Source organism: Zonotrichia albicollis, chromosome 1 (genome assembly GCF_047830755.1).
Source record: "Zonotrichia albicollis isolate bZonAlb1 chromosome 1, bZonAlb1.hap1, whole genome shotgun sequence".
Taxonomy (NCBI): Eukaryota; Metazoa; Chordata; class Aves; order Passeriformes; family Passerellidae; genus Zonotrichia; species Zonotrichia albicollis.
Genome location: NC_133819.1, coordinates 20,586,173 through 20,599,152, shown reverse-complemented (window position 1 = coordinate 20,599,152; position 12,980 = coordinate 20,586,173). Strand labels below are relative to the sequence as shown.

Sequence of the window (12,980 nt, the reverse complement as noted above, 5' to 3'; positions counted from 1 at the left end):
AATGGCAATGCTGACAGGGTAAGACTTAAGTGATCACCCCTTCAGTGCATCAGCCAACAAAAAAAAAAAATCTTTTCCAGTGTCAATTAGCAGGCTGTCAGTTCAGGTGGGCATAGGATGTTCCATAGCGAAAGATTGTACTTTTCTGGTAATTCTCTTTCTTTCCTCCCAGGGAAGAACTGTCACTTAAGTGGTTCTCCTTTCAGCTATGACAGTGTGTATTATAATACCAAAATTTAAAAGAATCCAAGTAGATCTTCAACATGTAAAATCTGTTCCTCTAACCGATAAAAATAACACTGCATACCTGATGTGGAAAATTAGGTTCTTGCTGATCTTCCTTCTGAAATGCTTCTTGTTCTGTGCCTTGGTTTATGGGCTTCTGCAAGTATATCCTGGCACCTTTTCTTCACATGACATGCCTGTGATACACCTTGTTTACAGACTGTTCATCCTTCTGATGCATCTGTAATGTGCTCACCTTCCTGTTCTGTTGTAATATTTCTGGGTGAAAGGCAGTGTGAGTTCTGTGGATTTGTTAGGGTTTGTGTGAGAGATCTAAACATCTAAATTATTTTTGCTCAGCTAGTCTTAAAATTTCAGCCTTTTTCAACCAGGTTGGGAGTCCTTTTGTCAACATTCTGCTCAGTTCATTGAGCTGAGGGATGTTCATTTTTGCTGGGCCACTGTAAGCACGGTGAGATCCTGCAGTTTTCTGAAGGAATGGGCTGAGGTGGCCTCAGTCACTGCTGCTGGCTTTGCCCTGGATCAGCTGCAGGGCTTTCACCTCCTACAATTGCCCCCAGAAGGACTTGGGAACACTGCACATGTACAGTGAAACTGCAGAAGTTGGTTAATAGCTTTATCCAAGTTAATGGTACATGGAATTCAAGTTTCTCTCTATGGTGTCATTGCTGTTAGGAGTATTTTCAATCTTGGCCAAATGAAATCTGGTTGGACATATTCTTCTTGTGCAATTCTGAGCGTGTTAGTGAAATGCAAAGTGGTTAATATTCAAGTGGTGGCTTTTGTAGAATGGACCAACAAATGTATTTGTTCTTTTTATTTGGCTGACAAAAAGAGCAAAACTTAAGTGCATTTAACTTCAGTGATGTGGAGTGGCATGTAATCCAAAGTTCTCAGCAAGTGCCTGCAAAAAGAAAAATTTGCAGTCACTTTTAGTCTTTAAAGGCTATTTAAACTATATTGCTTTGAAATTTTAGTGTTTGCAATTTCATAAGGGAGGGGAAATTCTTTATTTAGCCATGTGGAGAAAAGAAAACTTTGAGCAGAAGAGGAGAGAAGGCTTAGGGGAGTGTTGAATTTTTCATTAAATCTGTGTTATTTATAATGATATAAGAGATTTTTGAGGATTTTTTATCATGCTAGAAAGTGGTTGTAATATGAGTCTGTGAGTTGAAGACTTTCTTTAGCTATTCTTTTGAAGACTTTCTGTAGCCATTTGTCTCTTTATAATTGAAGTTACAACTTCAGTATTTCATTTTGATGATGTCCAACTGTGAAAATGATGCTAGATTCATGAATAGAGTAATAGCAAATAATAAGTAGGATGGTTGAAAACCTTATATTGGTAGAATTTTCTGGCAGTTTTTACTGCTACTTGTTTTAACTGCTTTAAATAATGTACATTTTAAGTGTTGGGTTTGAAGGTATTTTGATCTAGCTTTGTTATTTCTTGAAATTCTAATAGTTTTAACATCTTTGAAACTTCATTGCAGAAAAATAGCTCAGTTCTTAGACTGGGGTTTTTCTTTCAAAATAAACTTCAGTAAAAACTGAAGCTTGGGAAGCTCAAGCCTGCCAAGAACTCCCTCTGAAAATGATGTTAGCAATGGACTGTCACTGAGTTTTCTGCCCTTAGAAATGCATCATGTGGTTCACTGCAGTATCCAAACAGTCATGAGAGTATTTACTCTTGCAAATTTCTGTTAAGACAGTAAAATGCTATTGTTAAGATGCAGAACTAAGGCAGTGGGTAGCACATATTTCCATGGCAAATCTGCAGCAATATTTATATTCCTTTAACCAGCACCTAAAGCATCAACCACTAAATCTGGCCATGGATTTTTTTCAATGTGCACGACCTTTCTTCTGGCTAATAGTATTTTGTAGATCTGATGATAAATTTCTTTTAGGACAGGCATGTATTTTAGGTAATATTTATTTTTATTTCTGAGAAAAGGTTTTGGTTTTTTTTTTCTTCTGTCCTAAAATAATCAACTGCAATTGTGTTTTGAATGTAATAGAGAACTTCAAATAGAATCAGAATGCAAATATTTTTTGCTTTGCCTATAATTTATAAATAATGCATAAAACCAGAGGAGCAAACAGAATTTTATCAATGCTCCAAGCATTCAGGTTTGTGTAAATGAGAGGGAAATGGGGCCTCAACACACTTAATGAACCTTAGGACACAAGGAGAGGCAGGGTGATTTAGGTATCCCAAAAGAGCCATGCAATAGCCTCTGTGCTTTCAACCAATGCATAAGAAATTAAACTCGTATATTTAGATCTTTTTGGCCTGGCTTCTCATTCAATAGGTCTAACTTTGTCTTCTGGATTTTAGGTACAGTATTTCAGGGAGAGTCTATGGCATTTGTAATGAGGAATGATGTTTTCCTTAGAAGCCAGGTGCTATTCAGTGCCATGAAAAAAGATACAATATATGTTTGGAAGAATTATTTCTGCATGTAGGTACTTTATTTAAAGGACATTATATTCTACAAATTATTGAGAAGCTAAACATACAAACACAGCTGAGATTTCCATCAAATGAGGTGCATTTTTGCTTCAGAATGTTTTATTTGTTCTGTGTGTGATTTATGACAATGTTTGTGTGGTTGGAGCACCAATTCTGACTCAGGAGTTACGAAGCTGCAAATTGTTGGTCATTGAAAGGTGTGTTGGCAGGAAAGTACAATTAATGCTTACCTTGTTCTCTTTTTCCTAGGTGTCTGGTGTAGGTATAATAAATATTTTAGAGACTGAATGTTGGGCAAGTTGGAACTGGTTTGGCCCAGTATGGCTCGTGTTCTGAATGCAGAAGTGTAAGGAGAGAGGCCTAGTGATTCCAAGGTCTGCGCCTTGCAAAGTGGCCAAAAAGTTCTATGAGTTTTTTGTCTCTTTTGTGTTTGTTTTAGGAACTAAATAAATTGTTGAAATAATTTAGAAATATATTCTTATATTGTGCCTGATCATTGTTGTTTTTGCCAAAGAACCCATAGATCCAATTATTGTTTTCATCTGAAATTCTGGCTCTTATGAATATGTGTGTGTGTCTTATGGAATTACTGGTAAGAAAAGAATATTAAATAACTCCTGAAAAAATAAAGGTGAGCAGTAAAGACAAGTAGTGAAAAAAAAAAACAAACAAGGAAAAAACAGTTAAAAAAATTTAAAACTATTATTTTACTAACTACTATTAATAGTAATTAGGATTAATAATAACTATTAGTTACTACAAATTATCCTGATGCAATATATGATTGTACAGTCTTGCACTGCTTAAAGTTACTATTGTAGGCCTTGCTTGTGCTCTGAAAACACTGCCTTGAATTTGAGTGGTGCAGCCTCGTGGAAGAGAGCTGTGATGTAGTCCTTTTTCCTTTGTGTTTGGCATAGCATTAGTGAGAGGCCTTTTTTGTGGACAGTCAGCTCAGTGTGCTGCTAACATTCTCAGTATGTTCTTAACTTTTAACTTCTCTTGTTTGAGACAGAATTTAAATAGAGGCATTTTTTTTCTCATGTCTTACCATTAATTTTATTATCTGATTGATTTATTGGATGCTTGTTACTACAGAGGATTGAAAGTATACAGTGGAATTTGGTTTCAGGCTGAAATTTACTAAGAAACTATCTAGTGTTTGTTGGTAGAGGAAATATCCTAGGGGAAGGCATTACAAGCAAATGGCACTTTTTTCATAGGACTAACTTCGACTGCCAAGAAAGAACGTGGTCATAGCAAAAACCTTGTAATTGTACTCATGAATAGATTTGCAAAATATTCTCACGGAGAATTAAAATAAAGGCTGTAATCAGTGTGGTTGATGTGGATCAGGGATTTCATCAATCACTATCTTATTTGGAGTTTTAGCCAAAGTATTTGAATTAGCATAAAGCACAGTTTGCTGTTATATTAAAACATTAAACATGCATTAGTTTACTCCTTGGTTTGTAGAAGACATAACTGATTGCTATGTCATTTCTCTTTGCTGACATGGTGAGGAAAGAAGGATCGATTGTTGTCAGAAATACAGACAAATGTCTGTTATGTAGAACAATGGAAAAGACCAAGGTTCCAGTTCCATTGGATTGCTCATCTCTCTGCTACAGGACGTGCCAACTGAAGTGCAGCATTAGGCAAGAGTGACCAGTGTGGGTTGTGAGCTCCTCGTGCGAGCTCGGAGCCTGGCAGGAGCTGAGGGCTTTGGACAGAACTTTGCAGGCACTCTGACTGGAGCTGGTCCAGCTCCAGTAGAGCAGGCAATGAACAGAGGCAGTGGAGTCTTGGAAGTAAACTGCCTCCATGTGATCTGTTTTGTGTGTCTGGACTGTGCTCATCAGCTGCTTTCAGTCTGAGGAACACAGTGTAGGAAACTCTGGCTCTGTGTTTCAAAAAAGCAGTTCTGGTGCTGCAGAGTTGAGGCTGTCTTTGGAGCAGAACAGCTGCTGTGTGCATAGACTGCAATTTCAGAAGGCTGCCTTGGTCTGTGATGGTTCATGCCAGGCATTGAGTTCAAGTGTCTTACCTGAAAATCACAAATCTCTAGATTGTTAGTCATAAGCATGAATTGGAACAAGAGCAGACTGAAAGGAAAATGAAGTGGTTGGTTGATCAGCTGGTATATCTTAGTGCTAGATGTTAGCATGATGTCTACCCATCATTTTTGATGTTTCTGTTGCTTATGAATGCTTTTTCTAATCAAACAAGTTTTCTGATAGGGTTTACAGAGAAGAGGTAATGTCTCTCTACTTTATCTGAGAGAACATTCAGAATAGTAATTAACTTCCATTTAGGATTTCCCTATACTGTTTTGCTCTTTACTTGCATCAGGCCATAGAGCTGATGTGTTATCATTTCAGTTGAATATATGTCAGTGTTGAATTTTTCCTCAGAAATACTTTGGGAGCACATAACTATAGAGCAGGACATGGAAACATTCATAAGAAAAGTCTTCGACTTCAATATCAATAATCCTTGTAATTTTTGGAGTTAGGTGTTTACTTTGTCTTTATCTTGCAATTTTGCCAGTGCCAATCTAGATAATGAATCTTTCCTGACAGAGAAGTTTTTATAGGAAATCTTTGGTTCTTTTCATAAAACTAAGTAGCCCAAGACATTCCCTGAAGGATGATATTTACTGCTGAGGCATATTTTGTGTTTTGTAGATGAAGCTGTGAACATTAGATGAAGAGCAGGGATGGGAAACAAAGTTTCTGTATTATTCTATGCCCATTCTCGTACTTTTTGGTTAGTAATTAAAAATGCAGGTGCACTCCCTTATGCTCTCCAGTCCTGAGCTGATGTATCAGTGTTTAGATAATTTTCTATTGAGCTGCAGTGTAAGGCTCAGTTATCCTTACTGTAACTAAGTGTTTGTGGGGGACAAATAGGGAGGGAGTCTATTTTTTCTTCTGACAATGAATCTATTTCTTCTCTACATCCTTTCTCTATTTCTTTAGTCTTTACCAGAGACCTTTGGCCTATTAAAAAAATTTGGAAGGAAGAGTCACAGTGGCTTCTTTGAAATTAACTTTGGTTTAGCAGTCTTTGTAGCTGAAAAGAAACAGTGAAATATATCATGAAAGGAAATGCAAGACACAGCACTTTGGTGTCTGAGAACATGATAAATTCATTTGTATCTGACTCTGCAAAAAGTGAACCAATGCTTTGGATATTCATATCCTAATAAACTTTATAGTTCAAATGGAAAAAAAAAATCTGTTGATAGCTATACTGCTTGTGTCATGTTTTATGTGCATCTTTATGATGGGGTAAAACAACCCCAAAATATATTTGCTTATTAATTAAAATTAATAGTCACAAGTGAACATTAGAAAATCAAAAAGTATTAAGTACGACACTACTAATATATGAGTTTTAGTAACTAAAAAGGATTTTTTCATACATTTAGAAATATACAAAGAGGTAATATATCAACATCTTTGTTAGCAATTAAATATTTTTTTAAATTTGTATTTTGATTTACTTTTACTTTATTTATCAGAGAAAGCAACCAGTGAGATGAACACTGCAGAGGACTGGGGCCTCATCTTAGACATCTGTGATAAAGTTGGACAGTCACGCACAGGGTAAGTAACTTCAGGAATTTCCTCCCCAAATGTTTTTAATTCTGTTACTTCAGTCTCATACCCAGGTGAGAGAAGTGAATTTTTTGTTATCTTTTACAAACTTCTACAAAAGCTGAATTTAACTTAAATTGATTACAAGTAAAAGGAAAATGTATGGGGTTTCTGCGGAAATATTTTGCAATCCTTGCTTTGGAGATACTGGCTGATGTGTTAAAATTAGGATTTGTGTACTGCAGCTTTTCACCAGTGCAGCAGATAAAATAAATTGACATGTTTTAGCAGTATTACTGTAAACCCAGGAAGCTTCATGAGGCATTTTTCTTACAGAATCATAATCTAAGTTGGAAGTGACCTCCAGAGGACATCTAGTCCCACCCCCCCCAGCTTCAAACAGGTCTAATTAGATCAGGTTGCTCAGGACCGTGTCGAGTCTTGAATGCTTCCAAGGTCAAAGGTTCTGCAACTTCTGTGGGCAACATGTTTCAGTATTTAACTAGTTCTACTTACTAAGTAAGGAAATTAAAAATTCTGCAATCTGTTTGCAATTTTTACTGTTTTGTCTTGTCTGTTGCATCTTGTCCTGTGACTGTGCAGCTCTAAGAAAGAATCTGGCTGCATCTTCTGTGTATACTCTGACTAATTGCTTGTTGAAAGCAGTAAGCCCCACTTTTTGGCTCCTCTTCTCAAAGCTGAAAGCACCTCTCTCATCTTTTCCTTGTATGTGACCCTCCCTGACTGTCCTGGCAGCTATCTATTGGATTTAGGGCAGTGTGTAAATACCCTTCTTGCACTGGGGAGCTCCAAAGTGGACAAAATGCTCCAGATGCAATCTTACAAGTGCAGAATGGAGGGAAAGGGTCACTTTCCTGACCGTGTTGGTTGTGCTGACCTGTAGTTCAAGCCAGGATGTGGTTGGTTGTCTTAGCTGCCAGGCTGCACTGCTGACACCTCTCACCCAATAGGACCTGCAGATAATTTCCTGCTTTTCATGTGGTCAGCTCCTGGCTTCATTAAAATGCAATAGTTTATCCTTGTTCTTATTGAACTTCCAGTGTGCCCATTTCTCCAGCCTGTCCAGGTCCCTCTGAACATTAGCCACAGCTTCAGTGTACTGATATGTTCCCCTGCAACTTGCTCTGGACAGTAAGTTACTGAGAGCACTGTTGATCCCAGCAGAAATCCTTGAAGGACACTGCCTGCTAGCTGGAATTTGCACTACAGGTGACAGCTCTTTGAGCCTAGGAGACCAGTTTTCCACTCACCTTTATCCAGCCCATATTTCACTTGCTGTGTGTTAAGGACACTACAAAGACTTCAGCTGTATGTCAAATATTTGCTAACACCAAGGTATAAAGCATCTGCTGCCCTCCATTTTTCTCACCATCAGACCACCAGTGTCTTTGTCAGAAAACAACAAGACTTCGTGTTTCTTCTCCTTGTTTTCAGAAGCTATTCTCTGTCAGCAGGGCTTTGGAAAACGTACATTTTGGAGATGTGATACTAAATTAAACACATCTTAATATGGGCTGCTAATGTTTCGTGTTTGATTATTTACTGAGCTCTCTTATAGAATTCATGCATGAACTTACTTTTCAGACAAGAAAAGATAAAGTAGGAAGTATAAAAGTATAATAACTAGCAACTAAAACTGCAGTTTAAAGACATAATTTCAGAGTATTTATAGTGCTTTCAGTCGCTTTAGTATTAGGACTGGGAAATGTTTTAAATACACCTTTTTGAAACATTTCTTGTAAGAATTTAGGAATGGAACAATCTCAAGAAGAAAGTTTTGCCACTGATGCTGTGGAAGGCTTCTCTGAGAATGACTTGGATTGCCTTGTAGAACTGCTAGAAACAGTATGAGATGCCAGACAGCAAAGTCCCACCTGGGACTTTTGTTCCTAAGGACAGGTTTGCAAATAATCTTATTCCTTGGGATTAGAGATGGTCTCTGGAGGAGTACACAAAAATAGCACAGCATATTGAGGTTTCTGTGCTGTTGTATATAACTGTAGTGAAGATAGCAGCTGGCAAGTTGTTAATAATGTTTCATATTAGTCTTAATATATAAAACTGCATTTCTATTCCTTGAGCACGTTGATGCCAAGCTTGTAACAGTAACTATATTATTGAATGTTTCAGTATTCTGTTTAATCACTGAAAGCCTTTCCACAGATGAAATTAAGTCTCACAGCAACAGTGAGACTGTCCTGAACAGTGCTGAAATGTGTGTAGCTGCAAGACACAGCAGTACACATAAAGCTAGAGATCTTCTGGTAATATGCAGATAAATTCCTGTTAGTATTTCTGAGGTTTGTTTGTGTTGGTTTTAGTCTTTTTGTTTTGTGTATTTGTATTTTAATCTTTTTCCTAAAATTTTTTTTTTATAAATGAAAAGTGGGACTTAAACCTTTGTAGTATTTATCCTGCTTGTAATAGGCTGCCAGCTGACTTGTTGCTTAAATTCAGATTCTGTTAAAACTTGCCGAGAGTGGGTTTTCTTTGTTTTTAATAGGTTATGTTGTGCAGTAGCAAGGTAAAGCAAGATAATGTTTCCCATTAAGAAGTTTAAATGAGATATGCTTAGCTGTTTGAAATTCTCCTGCAGTTTAAGGTCCTCTGACAAGGATGCAAGTCTTCTTAGCTGGGATTGACTTTAATTTTTTAACCAATTCTGCTGCAGTACAGGCTGTTTATTACTGTTCTTGGAAGAAGTTTAGATTACAAAAATCTCTCTTTGATTTTCTTTGTACTAGTCTACAAGCTCCCTTGCATCCTGCAGCATTCTAGATGTAGATTGCCTTACACCTGAAGCCACAGCAGCCTAGAAAAACACTTATTCATTAAGTAACACTTCTGGTATAGCACATTGTCTGCAAACTTGTTGGTATCCAGATTAATTGTTGGAAGCCTGTTATGCTACAAAGGTATTGCATTTTCTCATAAGATAAATTAGTTACAGTTCCATAGCATAATTGCTACTGTTATTTTTTATGTTGTAATACTCTCGGTACTGAGAATTGCAAATTGCTGAAAATGTTATCTTGCTTCCTTTAATCCAAACAACTAAACCAGATTTTTAGCAAGTTAGAATCCCTCTCTTTGACTGCTTTCTGTTTTTTTTATGAATTTCCAAATCAGAGTTGCTATTAGAATTTTTATAGAAAACACAGGAAAGACAGAAAATGTGTCAATATTTTAAACAATATGACTTGTTTACAATAGCCTATATGAAATACTACTCTATGTAGTACAGAATTAACATATTCTGCATACTTCACATATCAGGTTCTTAGATAATCTAAAATTTGTCTAATGATGAGACAACACTTTTTTTAATCTCTGAATTTCCATTAGGGGCTCATACAGCTCAGCAGTCACACATCACATTGTTTGCATCCTGGTTTTTGCCAATATTAACTCAATGAGCAAGTTGCCTTTTCAGCGTAGAAACATGATTAAAACAAAGGTTTTATACTGTTAGAGGCAATCCTTTCTGCCTCCTGGTTTTGTACAGCATTCTTTAAAACTTGTTTCTTTTAAAAAAATTTAAAATTTTAATCACATGGAGTGATTCTTGAGTCTGTACTTTGCAGGGCCCTTTGGGGATCCCTTCCAACTCGGGATGTTCTATGATTTTATATTTGACTGGCATTTTAAATCTGACTACAGGAAAGGTATCAATTTTTGCATAGTGTTGCTTTTCTACAATGAAAATATTTACAAAACTGAATCTATAGTTTTTTCATCTTAGAATAAAATAACATTATAAAATTTGGATGGTTCTTTAAACAGAATAAAAGGAAAAATTAATGGACAGGTATGGTATATTTTAGCAAAGATGCCCCACCCTTCTTGAGTAATTTCAAGTGCTAGCCAGTTCCTTACTCCAATCAGGTTTGCATTTGGCTTTGAGACACTTGTACTGTTTATTTCATTAGACATATCAGTCTACACTGAAACTTTCACAACTTCAGTTTTTTCAAGAAAGGTTACTTAATAAAAAAAAAAAAAGATGGCTGGAAAAAATGGAGTCAGTGGCTGAGAGGCTGCACCAAGTGTTGAGAAAATAGAAATGTTCATTGCAGTGCTCTCTGTTGGGGGTGGGTATTGGCAAATTGTCATTGAGAAATGGCTTGTCCCATATTGCTGCTTGCCTAACTTTGTCTTGATTCCTTAAGGATTAATCACTGCCTCAGCAAGTCAGTGTTCTGGTTAGCTGTTTCTTCTTTGGATTTTTTTGTGCTTGGTCATGCAAGAGAGAGCAGCAAACTTGCTTACTTGATAATTTTCCAATGTGTCTTCCATTTTTCCCCCTCACATTACACAATCTCAGTAGCATTTGCATTGTAATTGCAGTGTATGTCTCACAGGCTGACCAGGAAGCTTAATGACCAGCCTGTTGCTGAAGGAGCTAGGAGGAAAGCTGAGTCCCACAGAGTTACCTTAGACTGTAAATGAACAATGAATTCCTGAACATATCTGAAATGTTTTGTGCAGAGTAGTATTTTATATTGCAAATGCTGCTAATTGTGTCCTTGTTAAATAAAATATAATCAGATTGTTTTTCTACTTTCTAAAACTAAACCTGAAATTCATTATTTTCTCTATGAATTGGTTTATGATACCATATGATGCCACATATGATACATAGCTTCTATTATATCTTGCCATATTTTCACCCTACTTATTTGTTATTACTACTCATTGTGGTGCCTCTGAAATTATCATCATTGGAGTGGTGCTGTGGCCAAATATTTGTATAGTACAATTTGGAGAGATGCCTAATAAGTAGACAGAATTCTACACTCATAGAGTGCATGCTTCCCTCTGGTTTCTGCATAGTGCTTATCGTAATTTACACACTAAATTGTATGATGAATTAATTAGAAGTAAAAATAAGAATTACAGGCCTGTCTAGAATAGGTCTTCTTACTCTGTGTGACTAAACATTGGTACACCTGGATTATTTTCCTATCTACATGTAATCAAAATTTTTCTTATCTTAAACATTTGAGTATTTAAAAACATTTAACACTCAAGCATTGATAATTTCTTTTAAATATATAAACAAATAGATTGTACTTGAGACATGTGGATTATCATTTGGCTTTGAGGCTTTCTTATTACTTTTAATAAGACTTTGGATTTTTTTGTAAAAAACATTATAGGCTAATGGTCCTGTTCCTGAACTCCTAAGCTCTTGATCCTGCACCCTGCCTTTATAAATACTGGCTTCACAATGGGCAAGCACCTTTTTTGAGCTTGCAATCATATCGCATTGTTAATCCTACTCATAAACTAATGGTTACAGAAAGCAGTTATTTCTAACAATTTTAGCTTGTATTCTTTCTCAACTAAAGTGAACATATGAGAAGTCTTGGATAATTAATAGATAAAAGGTAGTACTTGCCTTAAAGCCTTCATCTGTAATAATTGGTATATGAAGGTATACACTGAATGATATGTACTTGTGCTGTGTGACAGCACTTTCTATAATTAGTGCCACTAAATATGAGGTGGACATTTCTGTAAAATGTAGACACTGCCAAATATAGTATAGCCAAGCAGTGGTGTAACTTATACCTGAGTTTCATGTTAGTTTTTGGATATCAGTTCAACAGAAAAATACTTTTGCTTCCAAAGACAACCATGCTATAAATGTGTAAACTCCATAAGTGTGTAAAATCTCTTAGTGTAGATTTACCTTCTCCTTTCCTCCTTCTCTACTTACCCTCTTCCAGGGTTATCTTTCCAGGGCTATTTAACACATGATGATTGTATGCCCTTGAAAATTCCTACCTCAACCTGGCTTAGCTTTCCACTACTTTATAGATGGAACAAAGTATCAGAAAGTCACATACATTTCAATATGCTAAACTTTCTGAAGTCCCCTTTCTTTGTTGAAGTTGCTTTTCATATTATTTCTATCTACCACAACATAGGTAAGACTTGAATTCTGTACTTAATTGTTTTGTAACTTTGATGTAGATTGTCTATCAGTTTTTTTTAGAAATTATTGGTTCATTACATGTCTTCTTTATTATTGTTATTCTGTAGATTAAAAGAGATTTTGAGGAATATGGTGGTAATTCAGAATAAAACAGTGTTGATAAATCAGTATGTAAGGAAATGTTCTTACATATATATGTGAAATATAGAAGAGTAGGTACATGGACTACAGAGAATTCCACTTCTCTAATTGTAAGGGATTTTATGCATTTGTGGAGTATTTACAGTAATTTGCTCTAAGTACAAGAAGTTATATAAATTACTGAAAGGTTATGATAATTAAGAGAGATACAAATCCTACAGATAGAAATGGCTACAACAGTTTATGTTGTTTAATTTATTTTTAAATGTTGTTGTTTTAAATGATAAGCTACTAAATAATTTACTCACGGTGTTCAGGAGATCTTGCTATCTGTTAACGTTGTCAGCATGATCACGTGTGCAGTAGGAAATGTTCATTCCATTCCATATTTTTAAAGCTGGATTGTGTTTTTCAGGCCTAAGGACTGCCTCCGCTCTATAATGAAGAGAGTGAACCATAAAGATCCGCACGTCGCTATGCAAGCATTAACAGTAGGTTCTTTTTTATGTAGTTCACTTTCTTCCTGAAAAGTTATATTGCAAAAAAAATCTCT

The 12,980-nt window shown here is 36.0% G+C and overlaps 1 protein-coding gene across 1 annotated transcript in view; it reads left to right on the top strand.

Moving 5' to 3' along the window:
• STAM (signal transducing adaptor molecule) overlaps positions 1-12,980 on the top strand; it is a 32,912-nt gene that overhangs the window by 4,177 nt on the left and 15,755 nt on the right. Inside the window, exons 2-3 of the mRNA XM_074535378.1 lie at positions 6,249-6,333; positions 12,843-12,918. Of these exons, the coding sequence (XP_074391479.1) occupies positions 6,249-6,333; positions 12,843-12,918 (161 nt within the window). The remainder of the gene's footprint in view (positions 1-6,248; positions 6,334-12,842; positions 12,919-12,980) is intronic.